General features: G+C 40.1%; 1 protein-coding gene across 4 annotated transcripts in view; it reads left to right on the top strand.

Annotated features, from left to right (window-relative positions):
• Positions 1-22,499, top strand: part of ttc39b (tetratricopeptide repeat domain 39B) — a 199,518-nt gene extending 177,019 nt beyond the window's left edge. For 2 of the 4 annotated variants that reach the window (XM_080188566.1, XM_080188563.1), the window contains one exon: positions 4,094-9,866. In XM_080188566.1, coding sequence (XP_080044692.1) covers positions 4,094-4,190 — 97 coding nt within the window. In that variant the 3' untranslated portion in view covers positions 4,191-9,866. Of the gene's footprint in view, positions 1-4,093; positions 9,867-22,218 lie in introns of those variants that run through there. The other 2 variants (XM_080188564.1, XM_080188565.1) reach the window with 2 other exon arrangements.
• The last annotated feature ends 5 nt before the right edge of the window (positions 22,500-22,504 follow it).

A 22,504-nucleotide genomic window follows, 5' to 3' on the forward strand; every position in this document is an offset into this window, starting at 1 on the left:
GTCCTGTACCCGTCCTGTACAAATTGGGTGGGTTACACCTGGGCAGGATTGGGATTGATGTCCTAGGGGGAGTGTTTGTTAGAGCAGTTGGGGAGAGCTTAAACTAATATGCCAGGGGGTTGGGAACCTGTGTAAGGAGTCCAAGAAGGAGGGAGCAAGGACAAAATGTGGGGAGAAGGTTCCAACTACATCAAAAATTAGAAAAAAATTTAATAGGAAGGAGAACTCAGGAGATGTTATTAATGGAAGTGTTAGAATTCAAAAAGAAGGTACAAAAACTACCATATGGGCACTTTATCTGAATGCTCCTAGCATTTGAAACAAGGTAAATTCATAAATCATTGCGAATGAGTTATGATTTGGTGGCAATTACAGAGACATGGTTGCAGGGTGGTCATGACTGGGAGTTGAATATCCAGGGCTATCAAACTATTTGGAGGGACCGATAGGAAAGTAAGGGAGATGGTTTAGCTCTGATATTTAAGGATGATATCAGGGTGGTAGTGAGAGATGATATAGGTTCTATGGAAAAAAGGTTGAATCAATTTGGGTGGAAATTAGAAATAGCAAGGAGAAAAAGTCACTGATAAGCGTAGTCTATGGGCCATCAAATAATGACATCATGGTGGGGCGAGAAATAAACCAAGAAATAACTGATGCATGTAAAAATGGTACAGCAGTTAACATGGGGGATTTTAATCTACATATCAATTGGTCAAACCAGGTTGGTCAAGGCAGCCTTGAGGAGGAGTTCATTGAATGTATCTTCGATAGCTTCCTTGAACAATATGTAATGGAATCGACAAGGGAACAAGCTATCCTAGATCTGGTCCTGTGTAATGAGATGGGAATAATTAATGATCTTGCAGTTGGGGTTTCCTCTTGGAAGAAGTGACCACAGTATGGTTGAATTTAAAATACAGATGGAGTGTGAGAAGGTAAAATCCAATACCAGTGTCTTGTGCCTAAACAAAGGAGACTATAAAGGGATGAGGGAGGAGTTGGCTAAGGTAGGCTGGGAGCAAAAACTTTGTGGTGGGACAATTGAGGAACAGTGGAAGACTTTCAAAACGATATTTCACACTGCTCAGCAGAAATATATATCAGTGATAAGGAAGAACTGTAGAAAAAGAGATAATCAGATATGGATATCTAAGGAAATAAAGGAGGGTATCAAAATGAAAGAAAATGCATACAAAGTGGCAAAGATTAGTGGGAACCTAAAGGATTTGGAAATCTTTAAAGGTCAGCAGAAAGCCACGAAAAAAGCTATAAAGAAATGTAAGATGGATTATGAGAGCAAACTCATGAGAACATAAAAACAGATAGCAAAAGTTTCTACAAATATATAAAACGAAAAAGAGTGGCGAAAGTAAACATTGGTCCTTTAGAGGACAAGAAGGGGGATGTAATAACTGGAGATGAGAAAATGGCTGAAGCATTGAACAGGTATTTTGTGTCAGTCTTCACAGAGGAAGACACAAATAACATGCCAAAAATTGATGACATGAAGGCTATGATGGGTGAGAACCTAGAAACTATCATTATCACAAAAGAGGTAGTGTTGGGCAAGTTAATGGGACTAAAGGTAGACAAGTCTCTTGATCCTGATGGAATGCATCCCAGGGTACTAAAAGAGATGGCGGGAGAAATAGCAAATGCACTAGTGATAATTTACCAAACTTTGCTGGACTCTGGGATGGTTCCCACAGATTGGAAAACAGCAAGTGTGACGCCATTGTTTAAAAAAGGAGGTAGACAAAAGGCAGGTAACTATAGGCTGGTTAGCTTAAATTCTGTAGTAGGGAAAATGCTTGAATCTATCATCAAGGAAGAAATAGCGAGACATCTGGATATAAATTGTCCCATTGCTAAGATGCAGCATGGATTCATGAAGGGCAGGTCATGCTTGACTAATTTGATGGAATTCTTTGAGAACATTATATGTTCAGTGGACAATAGGGAACCTGTGAATGTGGTGTATCTGGATTTTCTGAAGGCTTTTGACAAGATGCCGTACCAAAGACTGCTATGTAAGATAAAGGTGCACAGTGTTACGGGTAATGTATTAGTATGGATAGAGGATTGGTTAACTAACAGAAAGCAAAAAGTAGGGGTAAATGGGTGTTTTTCTGGTTGGCAATCAGTAACTAGTGGTGTACCTCAGGGATCAATGTTGGGACTGCAATTGTTTACGATTTACATAGATGACTTGGAGTTGGGGACCAAGTGTAGTGTGTCAAAATTTGCAGACGACACTAAGATGGGTAGAAGAACAAAGTGTGCAGAGGATGCTGAAAATCTGCAAAGGGATGTAGATAATCTAAGTGAGTGGGCGAGGGTCTGGCAGATGGAATACAATGTTGGTAAATGTGAGGTCATTCATTTTGGCTGAATGACAGCAAAATGGACTATTATTTAAATGGTAAAAAATTGCAACATTTTGCTGTGCAGAGGGACCTGGGTGTCCTTGTGCAGGAAGCTCAAGGAGTTGGTTTGCAGGTGCAGCAGGTAATTAAGGAGGCAAATGGAATTTTGTCTTTTATTGCTCGAGGGATGGAGTTTAACAACAGCGAGGTTATGTTGCAGCTGTATAAGGTGCTGGTGAGGCCACATCTGGAGTACTGTGTACAGTTTTGGTCTCCTTACTTGAGAAAGGATATACTGGCACTGGAGGGGGTGCAGAGGAGATTCACTAGGTTGATTCTGGAGTTGAGAGGGCTGGCTTAGGAGAGACTGAGTAGACTGGGGCTATACTCATGGGAATTCAGAAAAATGAGGGAAGATCTTATAGAAACATATAAGATTATGAAGGGAAATTGATTCCACTGGCGGGTGAAACTAGAACTAGGGGGCATAGCCTCAAAATAAGGAGAAGCAGATTTAGGAGGAGTTGAGGAGGAACTTTGTCACACAAAGGGTTGTGAATCTGTGGAATTCCCTGCCCAATGAAGCAGCTGAGGGTACCTCATTGAATGTTTTTAAGGCAAGGATAGATAAATTTTTGAACAGTAAAGGAATTAAGGTGAGTGGGTGAGTAAGTGGAGCTGAGTCCACAAAAAGATTAGCCATGATCTTATTGAATAGTGGAACATGCTTCAGGGGCTGAATGGCCTACTCCTGCTCCTAGTTCTTAAGTTCTTATGTTCTTTCCTTCACTATGAATGGTATGCTTTGTCTATATAACGCGCAAGAAACAATATTTTTCATGTCACATTTTACATGTGACAATAATAAATCAAATCAAATTTAAATATTTAAGATCAGCTGATGTCACTGGATATCTGGGCTTGCTAAGATTGCAATAGGTGAAAAAACAGGCATGAACCTGATCTAGCTCCTGATCTTACTGGCTTGCCCCACCCATTGCCCAATGGAACGAGAAGGTAAGGTCTCCCCCTAACTCGATGATGGTTGTTTTAACTGTGGAGAGAGAAACAGAGTTCGAGCCTGTATGATTGTTCTTCAGATTGGCCAAAAGCTTTCCAGTCACTCCAGGTGCAGCACTGCAGTGGGCAGAAGAGATGCTACACCAAGATACCTAGGGCTAAGTCGTGGGATCTAGCCTTGTAAGTGGCAGGGATCCCAGGGTGGGGACAGTAAGGAAGACTGGGGAATATTTTTCCATCATCTTGAGGTAGGATGTCCTAGAGGTCTGTTAGAATTGGTCTAACATGCCTCATTATTTATGTGTATAAATGAGTTGAAACTTGTTGAAACACTGGGCAAATGTCAAGAAGACTGACCTACGATGTAAATAGAATAATAGAATTTTTTCATCTAGTTGTATTGCTGGGATTTTAACATAAAGGTTAACAAAATGGCTGGTTGGATATATCTTGCATGACTATTACCTGTGAATACAAAACCTTCAAACCTAATTCAAGGGTTATTCAACCATCATTATTGCCTAACCTTAATTACTAGCACAAACAATAGTTTTATTCAACATTATTTGGCTTTTCCAGCCAAGAATGGCCATGAGGAAATGTGCATATCCTAAATAAGTTAAAGTGAAGATTGAATCTTCATTACTTTGTTAAAATTCTTTTCTATTGAATATATTCTTATGTTTTCTTTGCTCCTATTGCAGGAATAACTACAAAGACTATTCAATGGAATCTCGGTTACATTTTAGGATTCATGCTGCACTGAATAGCTTGAAGAATTCCCCTACCTCAACACCTTGACAATTCCTCAGAGCAAGTTCCTGAAGTATGTTGCAATAAATAAATGCCTGTGTACGGGTAGGAGTGAAATACAAATCACAGACGAGCAAAATAATGCTGACAAAATCTGCTGTCTTGGAAGTATTCTGAATGTAGTAATATGTTCCCTTAATCCTCATCTTACAAAATTAACCAGGGTTTTTTTTTCTACAGTGCTGTAAAGTATGTTCTTGTATAAAAGTAAAAGACAGATTTGTTCCTTATCAAAATAATATTTATAAAATTTGTTCTAACTTGAGTGCAAACAGGACAACGCTGATGCAACAAATTTATATGTGATTTAGGCAGTTTATTTTAATTTAAACTTTGTTTTAAGAGCAGAAGGATAAAAAAGCCTTATAAATGTTAGAAATCTGAAGTAAAAGCCGAAAATGTGAATGTTCAACTGGCTTGTTGGCATCCACAATAAAGTTAATAAACTTGGCTGGAGACCTTTCATCAGAATGGAGAGCCTCCATCCAAAACATTATCTGCATTTACTGTTGATGGACTTTTATTTATTTCCTGTGTTTTCAGTGTCCATTACAGAGGATCCTTACTACAAGTACATTCTCTCTGCATCATCATGGATTTATTAGTTATTGGAACAGTTACCATGATAGTGTCCATGAAATTGCAATAGTAAATTTGGCTGTATAGCACTCTCCACTCATTTGGCCCGATTTTACCATTTTGATTCTAAGTGCTTAATGTGAGAGCGATCCAAATCCGACTTGTAAACCAGTTCTCTAGCGCCCTCGTATGCACTCTGCCTGAAAAAAAGCAGCAATTCTGAATCATGCTGCAGAAGCCTGTGGGTGGGGCTTTTCTCATCCCGAAAAGCTGCTGCTCCGATCAGAACCTCTAACTGCAGCAAAAAAAATGAAAAATGCTCCTGAGCCAGATAAAGCATCCCACAAGCGATGGCCCCCACAGACATTGCCCCACCCTCACAACATAACCATCCCCCTTATCCACCCACCCCCCTGCTACCCAGATCAATTGCAGCCCCCTGCTCCACTTCCCCAACTAACAATCGCCTGCAAAGTGGCTGCAGACAGCCCCGTTCCTAACACCCTGCCCTGCCCTGCATCTGACCCACCTCCCTCCTCCTCCCCCCTACCAAAGAATAATTTGACCTTCCTCCATCCCACTGCCCTCCTCCCCCCGCCCCATCCGCCAGGGGATCCATTTGCCCCGCCTCGCTCCACCCCTCCCATCAGAGAATGAATGTTTCGGGTGCCATTTTAGCCGCTTGGTAAAGGGGGAACAGATATGGAAGTGGTCGCGGATCGTGCTACTTGCCTGATGCCTGACTTTACCACGTTTTCGCACCTGAAAACGGACGCAACTTATCCATAAAATTGGGCCTTTATGTACTGATTCCAGCTGGAAATTGACCTTCCAATATCCAAGACACAAGTAACTGAATATGGGAGTGTAGCCCACATATTTTCGCAGTCCAGGCTTCTATTCCCAGCAATTTGGTCACATTTGTTTCCTGGATTGTTTGATTTGTATGTTGTGGCATTGGAGCTTTGGCAAAGGCTGTACTTGAATTTTCTTTTTCATTGCTAAATAAATTCAGAATCAGGCCACTAAGATCCATTATTCTTGGTAGTCAAGATGCATATAAATTCCTAGGCCATGAGGCTCCACGGTACGACATAGCTACATGGCCGACAAACTTAAAAGCTTTGAATACCAGTGACCAGTGCTATAATAAATGAGCTCAAAACTGCATCAAGGTCTGAGATTGAAAATTATACATGGACGCAATAAATGCAATAACTAATAGACTCCAATCAACATGCAACTCATTAGAATAGAACAAAATACATTATTTTAAACCATTTGGCTTTCTGTCCAATTTTCCTGCCACTACAAATGTATTCTACATAAGTGGCATACACTGTATATTCTTTATGTATGCACCATTATTGCATGCCATTGTATTTTTCTAATTAATTGTGCATGGGACAAATCAATTCCCCAATATGAACGATGGTTACTATTTTCTGCATTTATCTTTCTAACGTTGGCCATTGATTTCCTATTGAAAATTTGATTCCATTCCTGCAAATGCAATTGAACTGAAGCCCAATTGTTCTGAGGTCTTTTTGGGGCCTTCATTTTTAAACAATAGGAGTGAATAAGGTTTCAGTACTAACAATTTAGATGACTACTGTCTAAAATATTTCTTTACTCACACTTAGCCCTGTTCACTCATCTGACCTGTCTTTGCTGATCTACATTGCCTACTGGTTAAGCAATACCTTTATTTTAAAATTCTGTCCTTATTTCAAATCCCTCCATTACTTTGCTCATCTCCATCTCAGTAATCATCTTCAGCCCGACAGCCCCCAAAGATCTCTATGCTCAAATAATCTTAGGCCTCTTGAGCATTCCTAATTTTAATCTATGATGCCCATGGATCAACTGCCTAGGTTCTAAGCTCTGAAATTCCTACTTATATAACTACATTTCTCTCCCTCTCTCTTCTTTAAGACCATCCTTAAAACTTTTAGTAAGCTTTTGGTCACCTGGCCTAATACTTCTGTCTGTGACTCGGTGTCAAATTATGTTTGATAATGTTCCTGTAAAGCACCTTGGATGTGTTATGTTAAAGGCACCGTATAAATGCGAGTTGTTGTTGTACAAAACTGGTTTAAATTTTTTATATAGCTGGAATTTCTGACCAGTTTGTAGTCAAAGTTATAACACCATGTGGTGTGCATGTTTTAATATTATACAGGTGTATTGTAACCTGACTGCTCTGCTCCAGTGTACTGAGTCAGAGACCTGTCTTCGTTGGATCTAAGTGGTGTGGAATGGCTGTGATTTTTTTGTTAGTCTTTGAGTACACCTCCCCAAATGTTCACAGGCAAAATAATAAACTGTTTGGATCTACAAAGTTCAGATAGTAATTACGGTAGCTTCAGTTTGGCTTATGAACCAAACATTCTCATGTTTTAATTACTTGCATTCTGTCAACGAATGAATCACCAATAGCAATATAATGTAGACAACAAAAGGAACCATAACCTAAGGGCAAAGTATTGCAGATGCTGGGAATTTGAACTAAAATGAAGGGTCACTAATCTTGAAACATGAACTCTTTTTCTCTTTCTGCGGATTCTACCAGATCTGCTGAATATTTCCAACATTTTTTATTTGTATTTGAGTCATAATCTTTTTGGATCCAGTGTAAACTGCCATTAAAATTTTTAATAGCTGGGCTGACTGCCTGACTGGGGTCTCGCCCTCTAGTCAGACATCTGGCAGGGAACCCCTGTTAGTTCCATGAAGGGGGGGCTGATGGAATCACTGTCAAGCCCTCCCCATGACAGAGGTCCCTTGCAGAAAATGTCCCATCGGAGGGCTGACAGCCAATCAAAATAACTTCTTATTGATGCCAGTGCCAAGAGGAGCTGGTGACAATGCACTGACCAGAGGCCTAGGATCAATGAGGAACCTTAAGCCAAAGGTCAGTAATGGTGGGATTGGTGTGGCAAAAGGATCAGAAGCAAGAGCAAAGAGGTGGTTTTTAGTTGTCACTCCTATCCCAATGCTAAGTCCCTCAATTGGGCACAGATTGTCTAACTATGAGGAACCCACCCTGGAGGCCATTGGCAAAGAAAACATTGTTTGTTGGGCAGCCGTCCGTGGATCTGTAACCTCCATATAATCTCTGAGCCACAAACAATATTGTGATAAGCTCATGGATAATGGGCAACAATTAATTGATTACTAAGTCGTCCTGCCACTCGCAGCCAGGAATTCTGTGCCACCCCTTTCACCCTCCAACTTAATCAGGAGAGGTTTTCCTGAGGGCGGCTTCTGCGATTTAAAGGGCCCAGTTGCCATGGTCTCTGCTGTAATAGACTACATTATATCCAACCCCCTTTTGTTGACATGAACCTAGTCCACTTTCAAAATGCCCTCAGCAAGCTATAGTATATTTTAGCAAATATTGCGCTATATGGATTCTTTGGTCGCTAGAAAGTGCCAAATCTTTGAAGCCATTGATTCCGTATGCTTGTAATTTTATTTATATTTTCATGACAAAACTTTGCTGACTTGATTCTGATGGAAAATGTTTTCTTTCAATGAACAGAATCACTTTGTAAACACTAGTGGGAAAAAGTGCAGGCAACAAAGCCTGGATTTGGTGGGGAACTGAAGTTAATTTGTGATCTCTTAAAACGGTAATACTTGATAATACTGAAATTAAAATGAATACGGACAGCTGCCATTACTTCTAAGAACAGTTTAGCCTTCATCCTGACAATTTTACACAACATTTCTCTTCCTGTTCTATTGCAGCTCAGGTAGTGTGTTACTATAACTTGCTCACGTTAATCCATGGAGAGTATTGTAAATTGTATTTAAAGACCACTTTGCAGAATGATACAGCGAAACCTGTTTTTACTCCCACCAGAAAACTAATGGTTTTGGGTACCTTGAAATGCAATTCCCTGGGTCTTTGTTTTAATCAAAACCAAGAGGAAACTAATGGATCTCTCCTAAGATTAGCCACCAGTGTTAATTTATGCACATTAATTCACCCTGTCCCTCTGTAATTTAATTAATCCATCTGCTATGCAAAATGGCAGCTGCTGTGAAATGTCAAATTTCTATTCCAAATGATTTAAGACCTGAAACTCGTTCATATATTCCTTTATATTTCAGTGTCTTGAATGGCAGGATAGCTTCAGTGAATCATTTGCTAAATTCTGATATTTGAATGTTTTGTTTCAGTTAGTGTGTTCTACTGGAAATGGAGGCAGAAGGACTAGGTGTTTTGAATGTCTCTCCAATTTCCTTGTCTATCATTGGGAAGAATTAAGTTAGTGTTCAATTTCTTCCAAGAGATGAATCAAATTTTTAGATTTAAAATCAGCTGATTTTGTTATGTAAATACGTAACTTGCACAGGTTCAATCATCACTTTGTTGAGTCCACTAAGTTGTCATAGAGTCATAAAAACCCTGCATTGCAGAAGGAGGCCATTCGGCCCATTGATTCTGTACTGACCACAATCCTACCCAGGCCCTATCCCCAAACCCCATGCATTTAGCTAGTCCCACTGATACTAAGGGGCAATTTATCATGGCCAATTGACCTAACCCCCACATCTTTTGGTCATTGTAACAACAAAGACTCGTCTCCAGGAACTCTGCACTTAAGAGAGCCAGTGATGTTGCTCCTGCTCTCTGTCTATCTAGTAACACCGGCTGAAAGCACGAATGTATTTGCTGAGCAAGAAATAGATTGGGCCTGACTGTTCTGTCTACAGTGCTAGATTTCTTGTTTGGCATTTCCTGTTCTGGTTAACTTAATTATACCGAGTCCTTGGATGAAAAACTAGTTTTCATTTAATTAAGCATTAAAAATATAGAAAGTTGGCCAAGAGTGTTTTAGTTGCAAATTTATATTTCAGTTTATATTATTACAAACGTAAATGAACTTTAAAGCAGAGTGCAATAGAAGACTGGGCTTGTACTCGTTAGAGTTTAGAAGAATGAGGGGAGATCTCATTGAGACGTATAAGATGATGAATGGGATGGATAAGATAGAGGTGGAGAGACTCTTCCCGCTCAAAAAAGACAGTAGGACTAGGGGGCACAGCCTCAAGATAAAGGGGAGGCGGTTTAGAACGGAGTTGAGGAGGAACTTCTTCACTCAAAGGGTGGTGAATCTCTGGAATTCTCTGCCCGTTGAAGTGGTGGAGGCTGCCTCGCTAAATATTTTTAAGAAGCGGGTTGATGGGTTCTTGATAAGAGAGGGGATTAAGGGTTATGGGGAGAGGGCGGGAAAGTGGAACTGAGCCACAACAGATCAGCCATGATCTTATTGAATGGCGGGGCAGGCTCGAAGGGCTAGATGGCCTACTCCTGCTCCTATTTCTTATGTTCTTATGTTCTTATGTTTTGTGATTCTGTAGATGTATGTCCTGTTGCCCATGCCTTGTATTAGTGCAATTACAGGCCATCCCTTGAGATTCTGTGTTACTCTTCTCTCATTTGACATTTCTTTTACAATACATCTGGAAAATCCTGACTCCAGCAAACTGATTCGGAAGAAAGTGTCTTGGATATTCTCATTTTTATGCCAAGGGGACTGGTGCTAATGGGAGTTATGTTCTGCCCCTGGAACAATGTGGAGGCAGTTTTGGGCTGTCAGGTGTGAATGTGAGCATTATTCACTGCCAACTTTGGTGATCTGAGACTTTGCCCAGCTGATTAAAAGGAGGCTTTCCAGCTATCATCCTTCATCTCTTACTCACTCCCCGTGCCCATGTCTAAGGCCCCACATCCCCCAATGGTTCCTTATACTGTCCAAGCCAGCTGATGCCCTTGACCCACCTCCATGGCCCTTTGTAGCCATTGTAGTGCTAACACTTGACCATCACCCCCTCACTTATCGCGATGCCCTTTATACCTCCAACTTAGTGCTAACTCATGCCAATCCATGACCTCCATATCCACCATCTTTTTCACTTACACCCTCCAACTCAATTCACCTAATAACCACCATGGGCAAACCTCAGGAGCCTTGGTCAGATGAAACAAAATAAAGTTCCAGATGTCTATTGATCACTTCACTATTTAAAAAACAGCACTCTCATTGATAAAAATCCATTCAATACATTTAAAATCCTTCAAGTACTTAATCCTTAAGAAAACATATATTTGTATTCATAGCCCCATATAAAGGACTTTATAAACTTGTAGAGCTATCAATCAAACTGTGAACATACAGGTTCCCCACTGTGATAAATGATTGGTTGTGGAATCAGTCCAGCAGCAGTAATCCTATAATGATAACCCTCAGGCTTATGTCGATAACCATCCATTGAAATTGCAAACAGTCACAGTAAGCTGTTTTCTTAAAAAATACAGCTTGGGGATTTAAATGCCTTGACAACCTGACAGTTCCAATGAGTTTGTCCACTTTTTATGAACATTCTTGTTCATATTTAACAATCCCAAAGGACACTTGACTTTTCTCAAAAGGTTCCTTGGACCTATCCAAAAGAGCCCCAGGATCTCTCCAAAAGGATATCTTTTGGCTCCAAAAGACTTGGCAGTTTTGGACCTTTTGAATATCCCACAAACGAAACCTGCATATATTTGAAGCCAACTGCATTTTCCCATGTGAACTGACCATTGGACTATAGAATCCTTGCATTGCAGAGGAAAGCCACCCCCCACCCAATAACCCCACACATTTACAGTAACTAGTCCACATAACCTGCATATTTTTGGAACACAGGAGGAAACTGGAGTACCCAGAGGAGACCCACACAGACACCAGAAGAACAGACAATCACCCAAGCCCAAACTCAAACCCATGGCCCTGGCACTGTGAGGTTGCAAGTGCTAACCACAATGGCACGTTGCCAACCAGAAATGCTAATCACTGTTTTTCTGATTTTTCCCAAGCCTTTCCTCCACCTGCAACTCCAAAAATTTTGCCGTGAGTCAATTCCATAATAGATATGAGCATTTCCTTACGTAACACATAAGCCTATCAATTTGATTCTTTGTTTTTTTTGAAAGGCAGAGCAGTTACTGGTCAAACCTGGAATAAATTGCATTGGATTAGTTTTGTTCTGATCTTTTCTAAGCTGTGCATACTGATTCAAGTTTTAATTCAAGAATTAATTCAATTAATTCTGCTCTGGAAGCTGAATGTTGAAGCTCCTTTTCATGCTTTGGGATAGGTCTATGTTGCTCTTTCAGTTTAAGCATCCCTGTTTTGAGAAAGATATGTGAGAATGTATCTTGGTACAATAAAATTCTTTCAGTTCTTCAGGAAGTGGGGTTTATTTTCTCTAAATTCTTGAGGAAAGTCATTTTGCTATACAGTCTTCCTAGATTTCCCAACTTGATCAAAATAATTTTCATTTAATGTGCAGAATGAAACTTGCACAGCAGCTTCTGTTTGGTTCTTGTAAACCTAGCCAACAACTTTTACCTTTTGCCATTACTGGCTCCATCTTCTGTATTACTTTATTATTTCCTCTGACCTTGACGGGAATTTCCATTCTCCACTATTGTTGACTCTGTCTTCAAGAGGTTGCTGTTGGTCTTTCATTTCAAACATTCCATTTCTTTTGTCTTTCCCTCCTGAGAGAATCTGCAACCTATGTCATCACTGAAATCATCACAACTCAGCCTGAATTGAATATCTATCGGAAATTGACTGCTCCGCTCCCACTTCCAATTTGTATAGAACATAGAACATTACAGTGCAGAACAGGCCCTTCAGCCCACGATGTTGCGCCGACCAGTTTTTTTAAAAAAAAACACTGACCCACTAATCTAAACCAATCCCTTTTCGTCCATAAACCTATCCACGGATCTCTTAAACGCCCCCAAACTAGGTGCATTTACAACCGCAGCAGGCAGGGCATTCCAATCCCTCACCACCCTCTGGGTAAAGAACCTACCCCTGACATCCGTCCTATAACTACCCCCCCTTAATTTAAAGCCATGCCCCCTCGTGCTAGCTTTCTCCATCCGAGGAAAAAGGCTATCACTATCCACCCTATCTAAACCTCTAATCATCTTATATGTTTCAATAAGATCCCCTCTTAGCCTCCTTCTTTCCAGCAAAAACAACCCCAAATCCCTCAGTCTCTCCTCATAGGACCTCCCCTCCATACCAGGCAACATCCTGGTAAACCTCCTCTGCACCCTCTCCAAAGCCTCCACGTCCTTCCTGTAATGTGGGGACCAGAACTGCACACAGTACTCCAAGTGCGGCCGCACCAGAGTTGTGTACAGTTGCAACATGACGCTGCGACTCCTAAATTCAATCCCCATTTCTGATCATCATGGCAGATGCAGATCAATTCTGTAGCACGATTTGAGTTAAATTTACCACTGGGGAATTAAGGAGTGTAAAGGTCAAACGTCTGGTGATCAGGACCAAATGCACAATTCTGGGAAATTCTGGACCTGAAATGATCATTTTATGAATACTTGTAGTGGCCTCAATGGACAAAGGGTTCTCCACCCAAGTGCCTGTGGATTTCCTTTCAATCCATTGATAAGATGCTGGGTAAATCGCTCAGCCACTTCCTAATTTAACAATTTGCTGCTGATTTGCTGATTAGTAAATCAAGGGATTTGTTTTGGCAGGAGACTTCCCAGCTGCCATGTAATCTCAGTGCATGCATATTCAGCCATAGGTTTACAACTGGGGAGAAAAAAATTATGTTGTTGGTTAGTTCAAGCTTGAACCTTTTGCATTTTAAGCATGATAGTTAGTCCTTTTGTGGGCCTGTACATTTATCCTTTGTTTTGTGGTTGTGCTGCATACATGCATGATTTATTTGAATAGTAGAACAGACTTAAGGGTTTGATTGGTGTTCTTTTGTTCCTATGATCATAATTTGATTTCAAAAATCACTGGTCCGTTATAGACAAATAATTTTCATGTTCTGAATGCAAGACTTCTGGATGAAAGGAATAAGATAGTTTAGAACTGACACAAGTTCATGCTTGCCATACTGTGAAGAAAAACGTAATTAATGTTTCAGATTGAACATAAGAACTAGGAGCAGGAGTAGGCTGTCTGACCCCTCGAGTCTGCTCCGCCATTCATTAAGATCATGGCTGATCTTTTTGTGGATTCAGCTCCACTTACCTGCCCATTCACAATAACCCGTAATTTCTTTACTGTTCAAAAATTTATCTATCCTTGCTTTAAGAACATTCAATGAGGAAGCCTCAACTGCTTCACTAGGCAGGGAATTCCATAGATTCCCAACCCTTTGTGTGAAGACGTTCCTCCTCAACTCCTCCTAAATCTGCTTTCCCTTATTTTGAGGCCATGCCCCTTGGCTGTAGTTTCATCCGCCAGTAGAATCAACTTCCCTGCTTCTATTTTATCTATTCCCTTCATAATCTTATGTTTCTATAAGATCTCCCCTCATTCTTCTGAATTTCAATGAGTATAGCCCCAGTCTACTCAGTCTCTTCTCATAAGCCAACGTTCTCAACTCTAGAATCAACCTAACGGATCTCCTCTGCACCCCCTCCAGTGCTGGTATATCCTTTTTCAAGTAAGGAGACAAAACTATACACAGGACTCTAGGTGTGGCCTCATCAGCACCTTATACAGCTGCAACATAACCTCGCTGTTTTTAAACTCCATCTCCCTAGCAATGAAGGACAAAATTCCATTTGCCTTCTTAATTATCTGCTGCACCTGCAAACCAACTCCTTGTTATTCGTGCATAAGGACACCCAGGTCCCTCTGCAAAGCAGCATGCTGCAACTTTTTATCATTTAAATAAAAGTCCATTTCGCTTTTATTCCTACCAAAATGGATGACCTCACATTTACCAACATTGTACTCCATCTGCCAGACCTTCGCCTGCTCACTTAGACTATTGATGACCTTTATTGCATACCTTAAAAGTGACAGGATATACAGCTTCTAAGCAAGTACAAAACCAGTGAAAAGAAGGGTGGAGGGTCAGGGAAAGAACTAAAGAGAGGTCTGTGATGGGTGGGGGGCAGGAATAATTGAATGGCAAAAGGAGATGATAATGGGACATGTACAGGGACAAAAGATGGGTCAGGTATCAAAGCTAGATTTTTCTTAGCTGATCCAAGGTTATCATTAGAGACCACAATATTCTTCAAAACATTTAAAATGTTTTTTTTATTCAGGAAATGTAAAAGTAAAATTTATTATTTTTTTTCCACTAACTCAATCCTTGATCACTAAATTTTATCAATGGCTGGAAACACTAGTTTTGGAGAGAAGATTTATTCAGACTGTCCCTTTCTTTCCGAATGATAGCCGACTATCATTTAAATCCAGTTTTCAGTTGGTGTGGGTCTACTCTCTCGACATGCCAATATGAGAGAATTGATTTGTTGTGGTACTTATCTGGAAGTAAGGAATTCATAGATCCTCTCCATTCCGGTTTCCTTCCCAGAATATTTTTGTTTTTAGTTGCTGATCTTCTTCACAATGGCACTATAGCTGTACATAACTGTACAGTTAATGTGTTTCCAAGGCAACTGTTATTGTTGCTCTGTTTTGATGGTTCGAACTCTGGAACTCCACCATGACTATTCAATCAAGGTGTTAGGTAGTATGAGCAATGGCACAGGTCCTTCACAATAAGAGAATTCTACCCTAAACCCAATGAATGAAAAAAAGATACTCCATACCATCATGCTGAAAATGCTGTTATGGACAAAATATTGTGTTTGCTTTAATTACCAGAGCATTTTCTTGGAATATTTTTGTACAATATTTGGTGAGTCAAATAATAAATATAGTTGTGAAGGTGTCAGAATTTGCCACGTGCTTTCTGAATGTCAACAGAAAATGAGGTACATTTTAATACAGAAAAAGCAACATTCCATGAATCTTGATATATTAAAATAGAAATACAAGAAATGCATTTTGGATTTGCAGATATGTATTATTTATTTTGTCCAACTAACGCAAATTGACTTATATTAGCTCTAAAATGGAAGAACATTAGACACAATTGTATTCAAACTATATTTTGGGAGAAGTGGATAGCAATGTTGTATATTTTTATGTTGATCACAGTATACATTCATTGTCTGTTCTGTGATGTGTTGCTACATATTATGAATGTATAATTATAATGAGGTAATATTGACAAAGACTGCTCAGCTATATGCAGCATATATGTATTTTTTTAATCTGAAGATTGGAATTCTCATTTTTTTTCTGTATGTATATTCCCTGATGCATCATGCTATTGAATTACATGTTAGACTGTTGCACTGTAATTTGTCTGCTTTGCTGGTAATTATGTTTATCCCTTACAACTATTTATTAAACCAAAACAAAAACATAATAGTTTATTCCAATTTTCAGTTCTATCTCTTATTATGTTTACAATAAAAGAATATACTGATACTGGTGTGACATTTGTGTATATTTTGAAAGACACAGAATACATTAATTACTCGAGTTCAATTCCATCTATAATTTATGCTGTATTGTAACTAAATCTACCAATTTCAGTCATGTGCATTAAACCTTGTAGCTTTACTAGCAAGCCATGTCTAATTTATTATAGTAAAAAGTCTGACAACACCAGGTTTTAGTCCAACCTATTTATTTGATAATATTCTCACAAGCTTTCGAGGGGTTACCCTCTTCGTCAGGTGAATGGAGAGTTCTCCATTCACCTGACGAAGAGGGTAACCCCTCGAAAGCTTGTGAGAATATTATCAAATAAATAGGTTGGACTAAAACCTGGTGTTGTCAGACTTTTTACTGTGTTTACGCCAGTCCAACGCCGGCATACCCACATCATAATTTATTATACCCATTATTGTCTACAATCTTGGAATCAAGTTGTTTGCTTTATAAGCTAATTTATTTTGATATTCTACAATACCATCTACCAGTACTCATCCAAGGCAACTTGCGGCAATCCTTCCTTGTGACCTCCTAGGAAGGTGTTTCTGCATTGCTCCCTTGCATTCAAGCCTTAGTCCATTTTGTTTATGTCAAAGTTCTCAGACTGATGCCTCAGGTGTCCCTATATTTATACCACTGCTGTTTAAACAAGAATGGGGAAAACCTACCATCAAGTATGGCATGCTTTTCTCAATATTGTAAGTGGACTCATTTTGCTCTGAATGATGGGTTTACAATAGGACTGCTATTCAGTGCATTTTTTTATTGACCTGAGGAAGAAGAATTGGATATCCTGCAGCAGGGAGATGGATGTAGAAGTGTAGTGCCAGAGGAAAGAAACCATACATTAAAGACTCAAAATTTAGAGACATGAAATGAAACAGTTGAAACGTTGCTCAGGAAAGGGAGAGCAATCAGGCAAAGACATACGAAGGAGAAATCAAGAGACCAGAAGTATTTGGGGAGGTTGTATGATTATCTGTACTTCCAAATGTACAACATCTCAGTATTTCAAATAGATCAGATGAAGAGAAGGTTGAGGACAGCAAAGAAGTTAAACAGAGCATGTTAAGTAGTAAAGGCAGTTCAGTCATCCTAGTACCAGACAGATCAGGCAAAAGCAAGACAGAGAGCAAGGGAAGTCCAGGTTAAGCTGCATTTATTTCAATGCAAGATACCTGATGGGCAAAGCAGATGAATTCAGGGTATGGATGGGTAAATGGGACTGGGACATTATAGCAATTACTGAAAAATGGTTAAGGGAGAGACAAGACTGGCAGCTGAATGTTCCAGGGTATAGCTGCTATAGGAAAGATAGAACAGGAGGTAAGAGATGAGGGGGAGTTGTACTTTTGATTAGGGAAAACATCACGGCTGTACTGAGAAGGGATATATCGGGGGGTTCGGCCACTGAGCCTATATGGGTAGGACTGAGAAATAAGAACAGGGAAATCACTTTAATGGGATTGTACTATAGGCCCCCAAATAGTCTGCGGGAAATTGAGGAGCAAATATGCAAGGAGATTACAGATAGCTCCAAAAAAAATAGAATGGTAATATTAGGGGATTTTAATTTTCCCAACATTGACTGGGACAGCTATAATAGTAGAGGGTTGGATGGAGAGAAATTTGTTGAATGCATTCAGGAGGGATTTCTCATTCAGTATGTGGATGGCCTGAATAGAGAGGGGGCAAAACTTGACCTCCTCTTGGGAAATAAGGAAGGGCAGGTGACAGAAGCGTTAGTGAGGGATCACTTTGGGACCAGTGACCATAATTTCATTAGTTTTAAGATAGCTATGGAGAATAATAGGTCTGACCCAAAAGTTAAAATTCTAAATTGGGGCAAGGCGAATTTTGATGGTATCAGGCAGGAACTTTCAACAGTTAATTGGGGGAGTCTTTGGGAAGGCAAAGGGACATCTGTTAAGTGGGAGGCTTTCAAAAGTGTGTTAACCAGGATTTAGGGTAAGCACATTCATCTGAGAGTGAAGGGCAAGGCTGGCAGAAGTAGGGAATCCTGGATGACTTGGGATATTGAGGTCCTGGTCAAGAAAAAGGAGGAAGCACATGACATGCATAGGCAGCTGGGATCAAGTGAATCCTTTGAATAGTGTAGGGGTATAGGAGTAAAGTTAAAAGAGAAATCAGGAGGGTAAAAAGGGGACACGACATTGTTTTGGCAGATAAGGCAAAGGAGAATTCAAAGAGCTTCTACAAAAACAGAAAGGGCAAAAGAGTAACAAGGGACAGAGTAGGGCCTCTTAAGGATCAACAAGGTCATCTATGTGCAGATCCACAAGAGATGGGTGAGGTCCTAAATTAATAATTCTCATCAGTATCTACCGTTGAGAAAAGCATGGATGTTAGGGAACTTAGGGAAGTAAATAGTGATGTCTTGAGGAGTGTACATATTACAGAGAAGATGCTGGAAGTCTTAAAGTGCATCAAGGTACACAAATCCCCAGGACCTGGTGAAGTGTATCCCAGGATATTGTGGGAGGCTAGGGAGGAAATTGCAGGTCCCCTAGGAGATGATTTGAATCATTGATAGTCACAGGTAAGGTGCATGAAGATTGGAGAGAGGCAAATGTGCCTTTGTTTAAAAAGGGCCGCAGGGAAAAGCCTGAGAACTACGGGCCAGTGAGCCTCACATCTGTAGTGGGTAAGTTGTTGGAAGGTATTTCGAGAGACAGGATCTACAAGCATTTAGAGACACAAGAATGATTAGGGACAGTCAACATGGCCTTGTGAGTGGAAAATCATGTCTCAGAAATTTCAGTTTTTTGAAGGAGTAGCCAAGAATGTAGATGAGGGCAGTGCAATTGATGTTGTCTACATGGACATTAGCAAGGCTTTTGACAAAATACTGCATGGTAGGTTGTTGCATAAAATTAAATTTCACGGGATCCAGGGTGAGGTAGCTAAATGGATACAAAATTGGCTTGATGACAGAAGCCATAGGGTGGTTGTAGAGGATTACTTTTCAAACTGGAGGCTGTGGCCAGCAGTGTGCCTCAGGGATTGTGCTGGGTCCACTGTTACTTGTTATTTATATTAATGACTTGGATGAGAATATAGGAGGCATGATTAGTAAGTTTGCAGATGACACCAAGATTAGTGGCATGGTGGACAGTGAAGAAAGTTATCTCCAATTGCAATGGGAACTTGATCAGTTGGGTCAGGGCAGGACTTACTCAGTCAATGGTAGGGCATTGGAGAGAGTTACAGAAAGAGATCTAGGGGTACATGTTCATAGCTTCTTGTAAATGGAGTCACAGGTGGACAGAGTAGTGAAGAAGGCATTCAGCATGCTTGGTTTCATTGGTCAGAACATTGAATACAGGAGTTTGGATATATTGTTGAAGTTGTATAAGACTTTGGTAAGGCCACACTTGGAATACTGTGTACAGAGCTGGTCACCTACCATAGAAAGGATATTATTAAACTAGAAAGACTGCAGAAAAGATTCACCAGGGTGCCATCGGGACTTGATGGTTTGACTTATAAGGAGAGGCTGGATAAACTGGGACTTTTTTCTCTGGAGCTTAGAAGGCTGAGGGGTGACCTTATAGGGATCTATAAAACAATGAGGGCATAGTTCAGCTAGATAGTCGATATCTTTTCCCAAAGATAGGGGAATCTAAAACTAGAGAGCATAGATTTAAGATGAGAAGGGAGAGAAACAAAAGTGTCCAGAGAGGCAATTATTTCACACGTGCTGGTGAGTGTCTGGAACAAGCAGCCAGAGGTAGTAATAGAGGCAGGTACAATTTTGTCTTTTAAGAAGTATTTAGACAGTTATATAGGTAAGATGGGTGTAGAGGGATATGAGCTAAATGCAGGCAATTGGTACTAGCTTTGAGATTTAAAAAAAGGGTGGCCAAAGGACCTGCTTCCATGCTGTAAACCTTTATAACTCTATCTACTGGTACTCTGAGATACATTTGTAGGAGGGTACCACTTTGGATGCTGGATTTTAATTTTGAAAAATTGAAATAGCATCCATCTTTTGGCAAATTTTCAGTTCATCAGAGTTGTTTTTGCATCCAATTTAGATGCTGCATATTTATAAATGGAGCAGAGCTCTGAGTAAATTATACTTTAATCCCATATCTGAAGATCTTCCTCAGCTACATCTTTTTCCAACAGCCACCCTTATGGCATAAATAAGATGGTGAGAATTTTCTGCTGTGAGTTTACATCCAGTCATCTAAGAATATTTCATGCTGGATTTCCAACTGACCCAAAAGAAATCAGTTCAAATTGTACTGAAACCTCGCTGTCATGGTTGTAAGGGGCCGAACCTGCACAGCTGAAATAAAACCAGCTTTAAGAGTAGAGTGTAGCTGACATAATGCAAATAGCATAACACATTCACACAAATTATGTTGATTTGGCTATTATAAACATGGAGAGTAAATAACACCACAGCGATAGTAGATAGAATTAAAAAAAAAACAAAGGGGACAATCTTAGCCAAAAAATTCTAAGGCCCAAACGAGTGTGAAAACAGGAGAAATTTGCGTCGTTCTTTTCTGGGCAACTTAAAAGTCAAATCTTAGCTGACAATCAAAAACACTTGCCAAACTGGGAATCCACCAGCAGGAGGAGTGGATGACGTCCAAATCCCTTGAAAGCCATCTGATAGCAGCAGAGGGAGCCGTTGTGCATGTGTAGATTTTTGTGCAGGGCTCCATGGCTGATTGCCACTCCTCCCGCCTCTGAGTGGTAGTGATCTCCCCACCACCCAACTGTCTGCCTCTGGTCTGACCCTGTGTCCTCAGGCTCTGTCCCCTTGACACTTCCAGTGGGTGGTGCCAGGGAACATTCCAGGAGGTGGATGAGCGTGTGCCAAACTCGCCGATGAGATTTAAGTCAAGTCAGTCTCATGTTAATCAGCCTTTTGAGCAAGATCAGATTTGCACAAGCAGAAAGGGACCTGGATGATTGCAAATCATTTGGTGCCACATGCAGAAATGATTTTTAGGCCCGCAAGCCATTTTTTGGGATTGTCACGATCTGCGCCAGGTGCGACAAGTTCAGAAAATTTCCCCCAATGTCTTTTCAGCAAGAGTGGCTTTATTGTGTGCTATAATCAAATAGTACTAGAATTAAATCACTGAGGTTCCCTTGTCACGTTTTGACTAACTGATAAAGATCAATTGCTATGATTGATGAACTAAGAACTCAATTATTACTGCATAGTGCAACTAGCAGGATAGTGGAATGTAAACAAAGTGGCTCTTGGTCGTTTTCATTCTAGTAACTTTTGTGTTCCAATTATCGCTGGGTTGCTTCAAGAACATAAATATTTCCAACTATTTCAGTAATCATTACATTTCTGAAGTTTTACAATTTTCCCCGGACACATATATATAACTGTAACTTGAGATGAACAAAGAGCAGTACGGCACTGGGACAGACCCTTCGGCTCTTTGAGCCTGCACTGATTATGATGTTTGTCTAAACTAAAACTGTTTGCACTTACAGAGTCCATATCCTTCTATTCCCATCTTATTCATGTATTCATCCAGTTGCCCCTTAAATGCCGCTATCATACCTGCTCCCACCATCTTCCTGGACAGCGTGTTCCAGACATTTACCACTGGTGTTTAAAGAAAACTTGCCCCGCACATCTCCTCCAAACTTTTCCTCACGCATGTCAAACCTATGCCCCATAGTACATGACTTTGCTACCCTAGGAAAGAGCATCTCACTATCCACTCTGTCCAGAGGATTCAGTGTACATAATATGTTTTTCAGATTTCATATTACAGATATACTGTACCGTTTGGAAACCAAAGGTAGTTTTAAGGGATTTATATTTGTATGGGTAAACATTAGAAATAAGATATAGTTATAGGTAGGCTTAATTTAATGTTTCTGTGCGTGGAAAGGAGTTGTAGTGAGATTTTATGCTGAACAATTTTGTTTGTTTTTTTGGTTAGTTTCAGTTCCAGTTGAGATACTATTGAGTTAGAGAGCTATGGTGTGAAGAATAAATATCATTGCTTAGAAATTTTGGACCCTGTAAGGTAAAGCACATGGCTTTCTTTGTTCTTGGGTTTCAGCTGAAGGCAGTTGGAGACTGGAAAGGAGCTAGAAGACAGCTGTCAGCAATCCTCTGGAAAAGCAGAACAATGGAGGAAAATGCAAGAAAGTCAGCTCCAGAAGGACTAATGGACAGTTCAGAGGAAATGTGACAAAGAAGATTGCAGAAAACTGAAGTTAAGTCAATAGAGACTAAGTATGGTTCACAAACATTCAAGGAAGAGGGAACCAAGTACTCTGTGTTAGAGACAATTGCATTTAACTTGATTTAAAGTAGGGAGCAGATCTTAAGAGGAAACTGAAACG

Source organism: Carcharhinus amblyrhynchos, chromosome 5, assembly GCF_965287045.1.
Source record: "Carcharhinus amblyrhynchos chromosome 5, sCarAmb.v2.hapA, whole genome shotgun sequence".
In the NCBI taxonomy this organism is placed as follows: domain Eukaryota; kingdom Metazoa; phylum Chordata; class Chondrichthyes; order Carcharhiniformes; family Carcharhinidae; genus Carcharhinus; species Carcharhinus amblyrhynchos.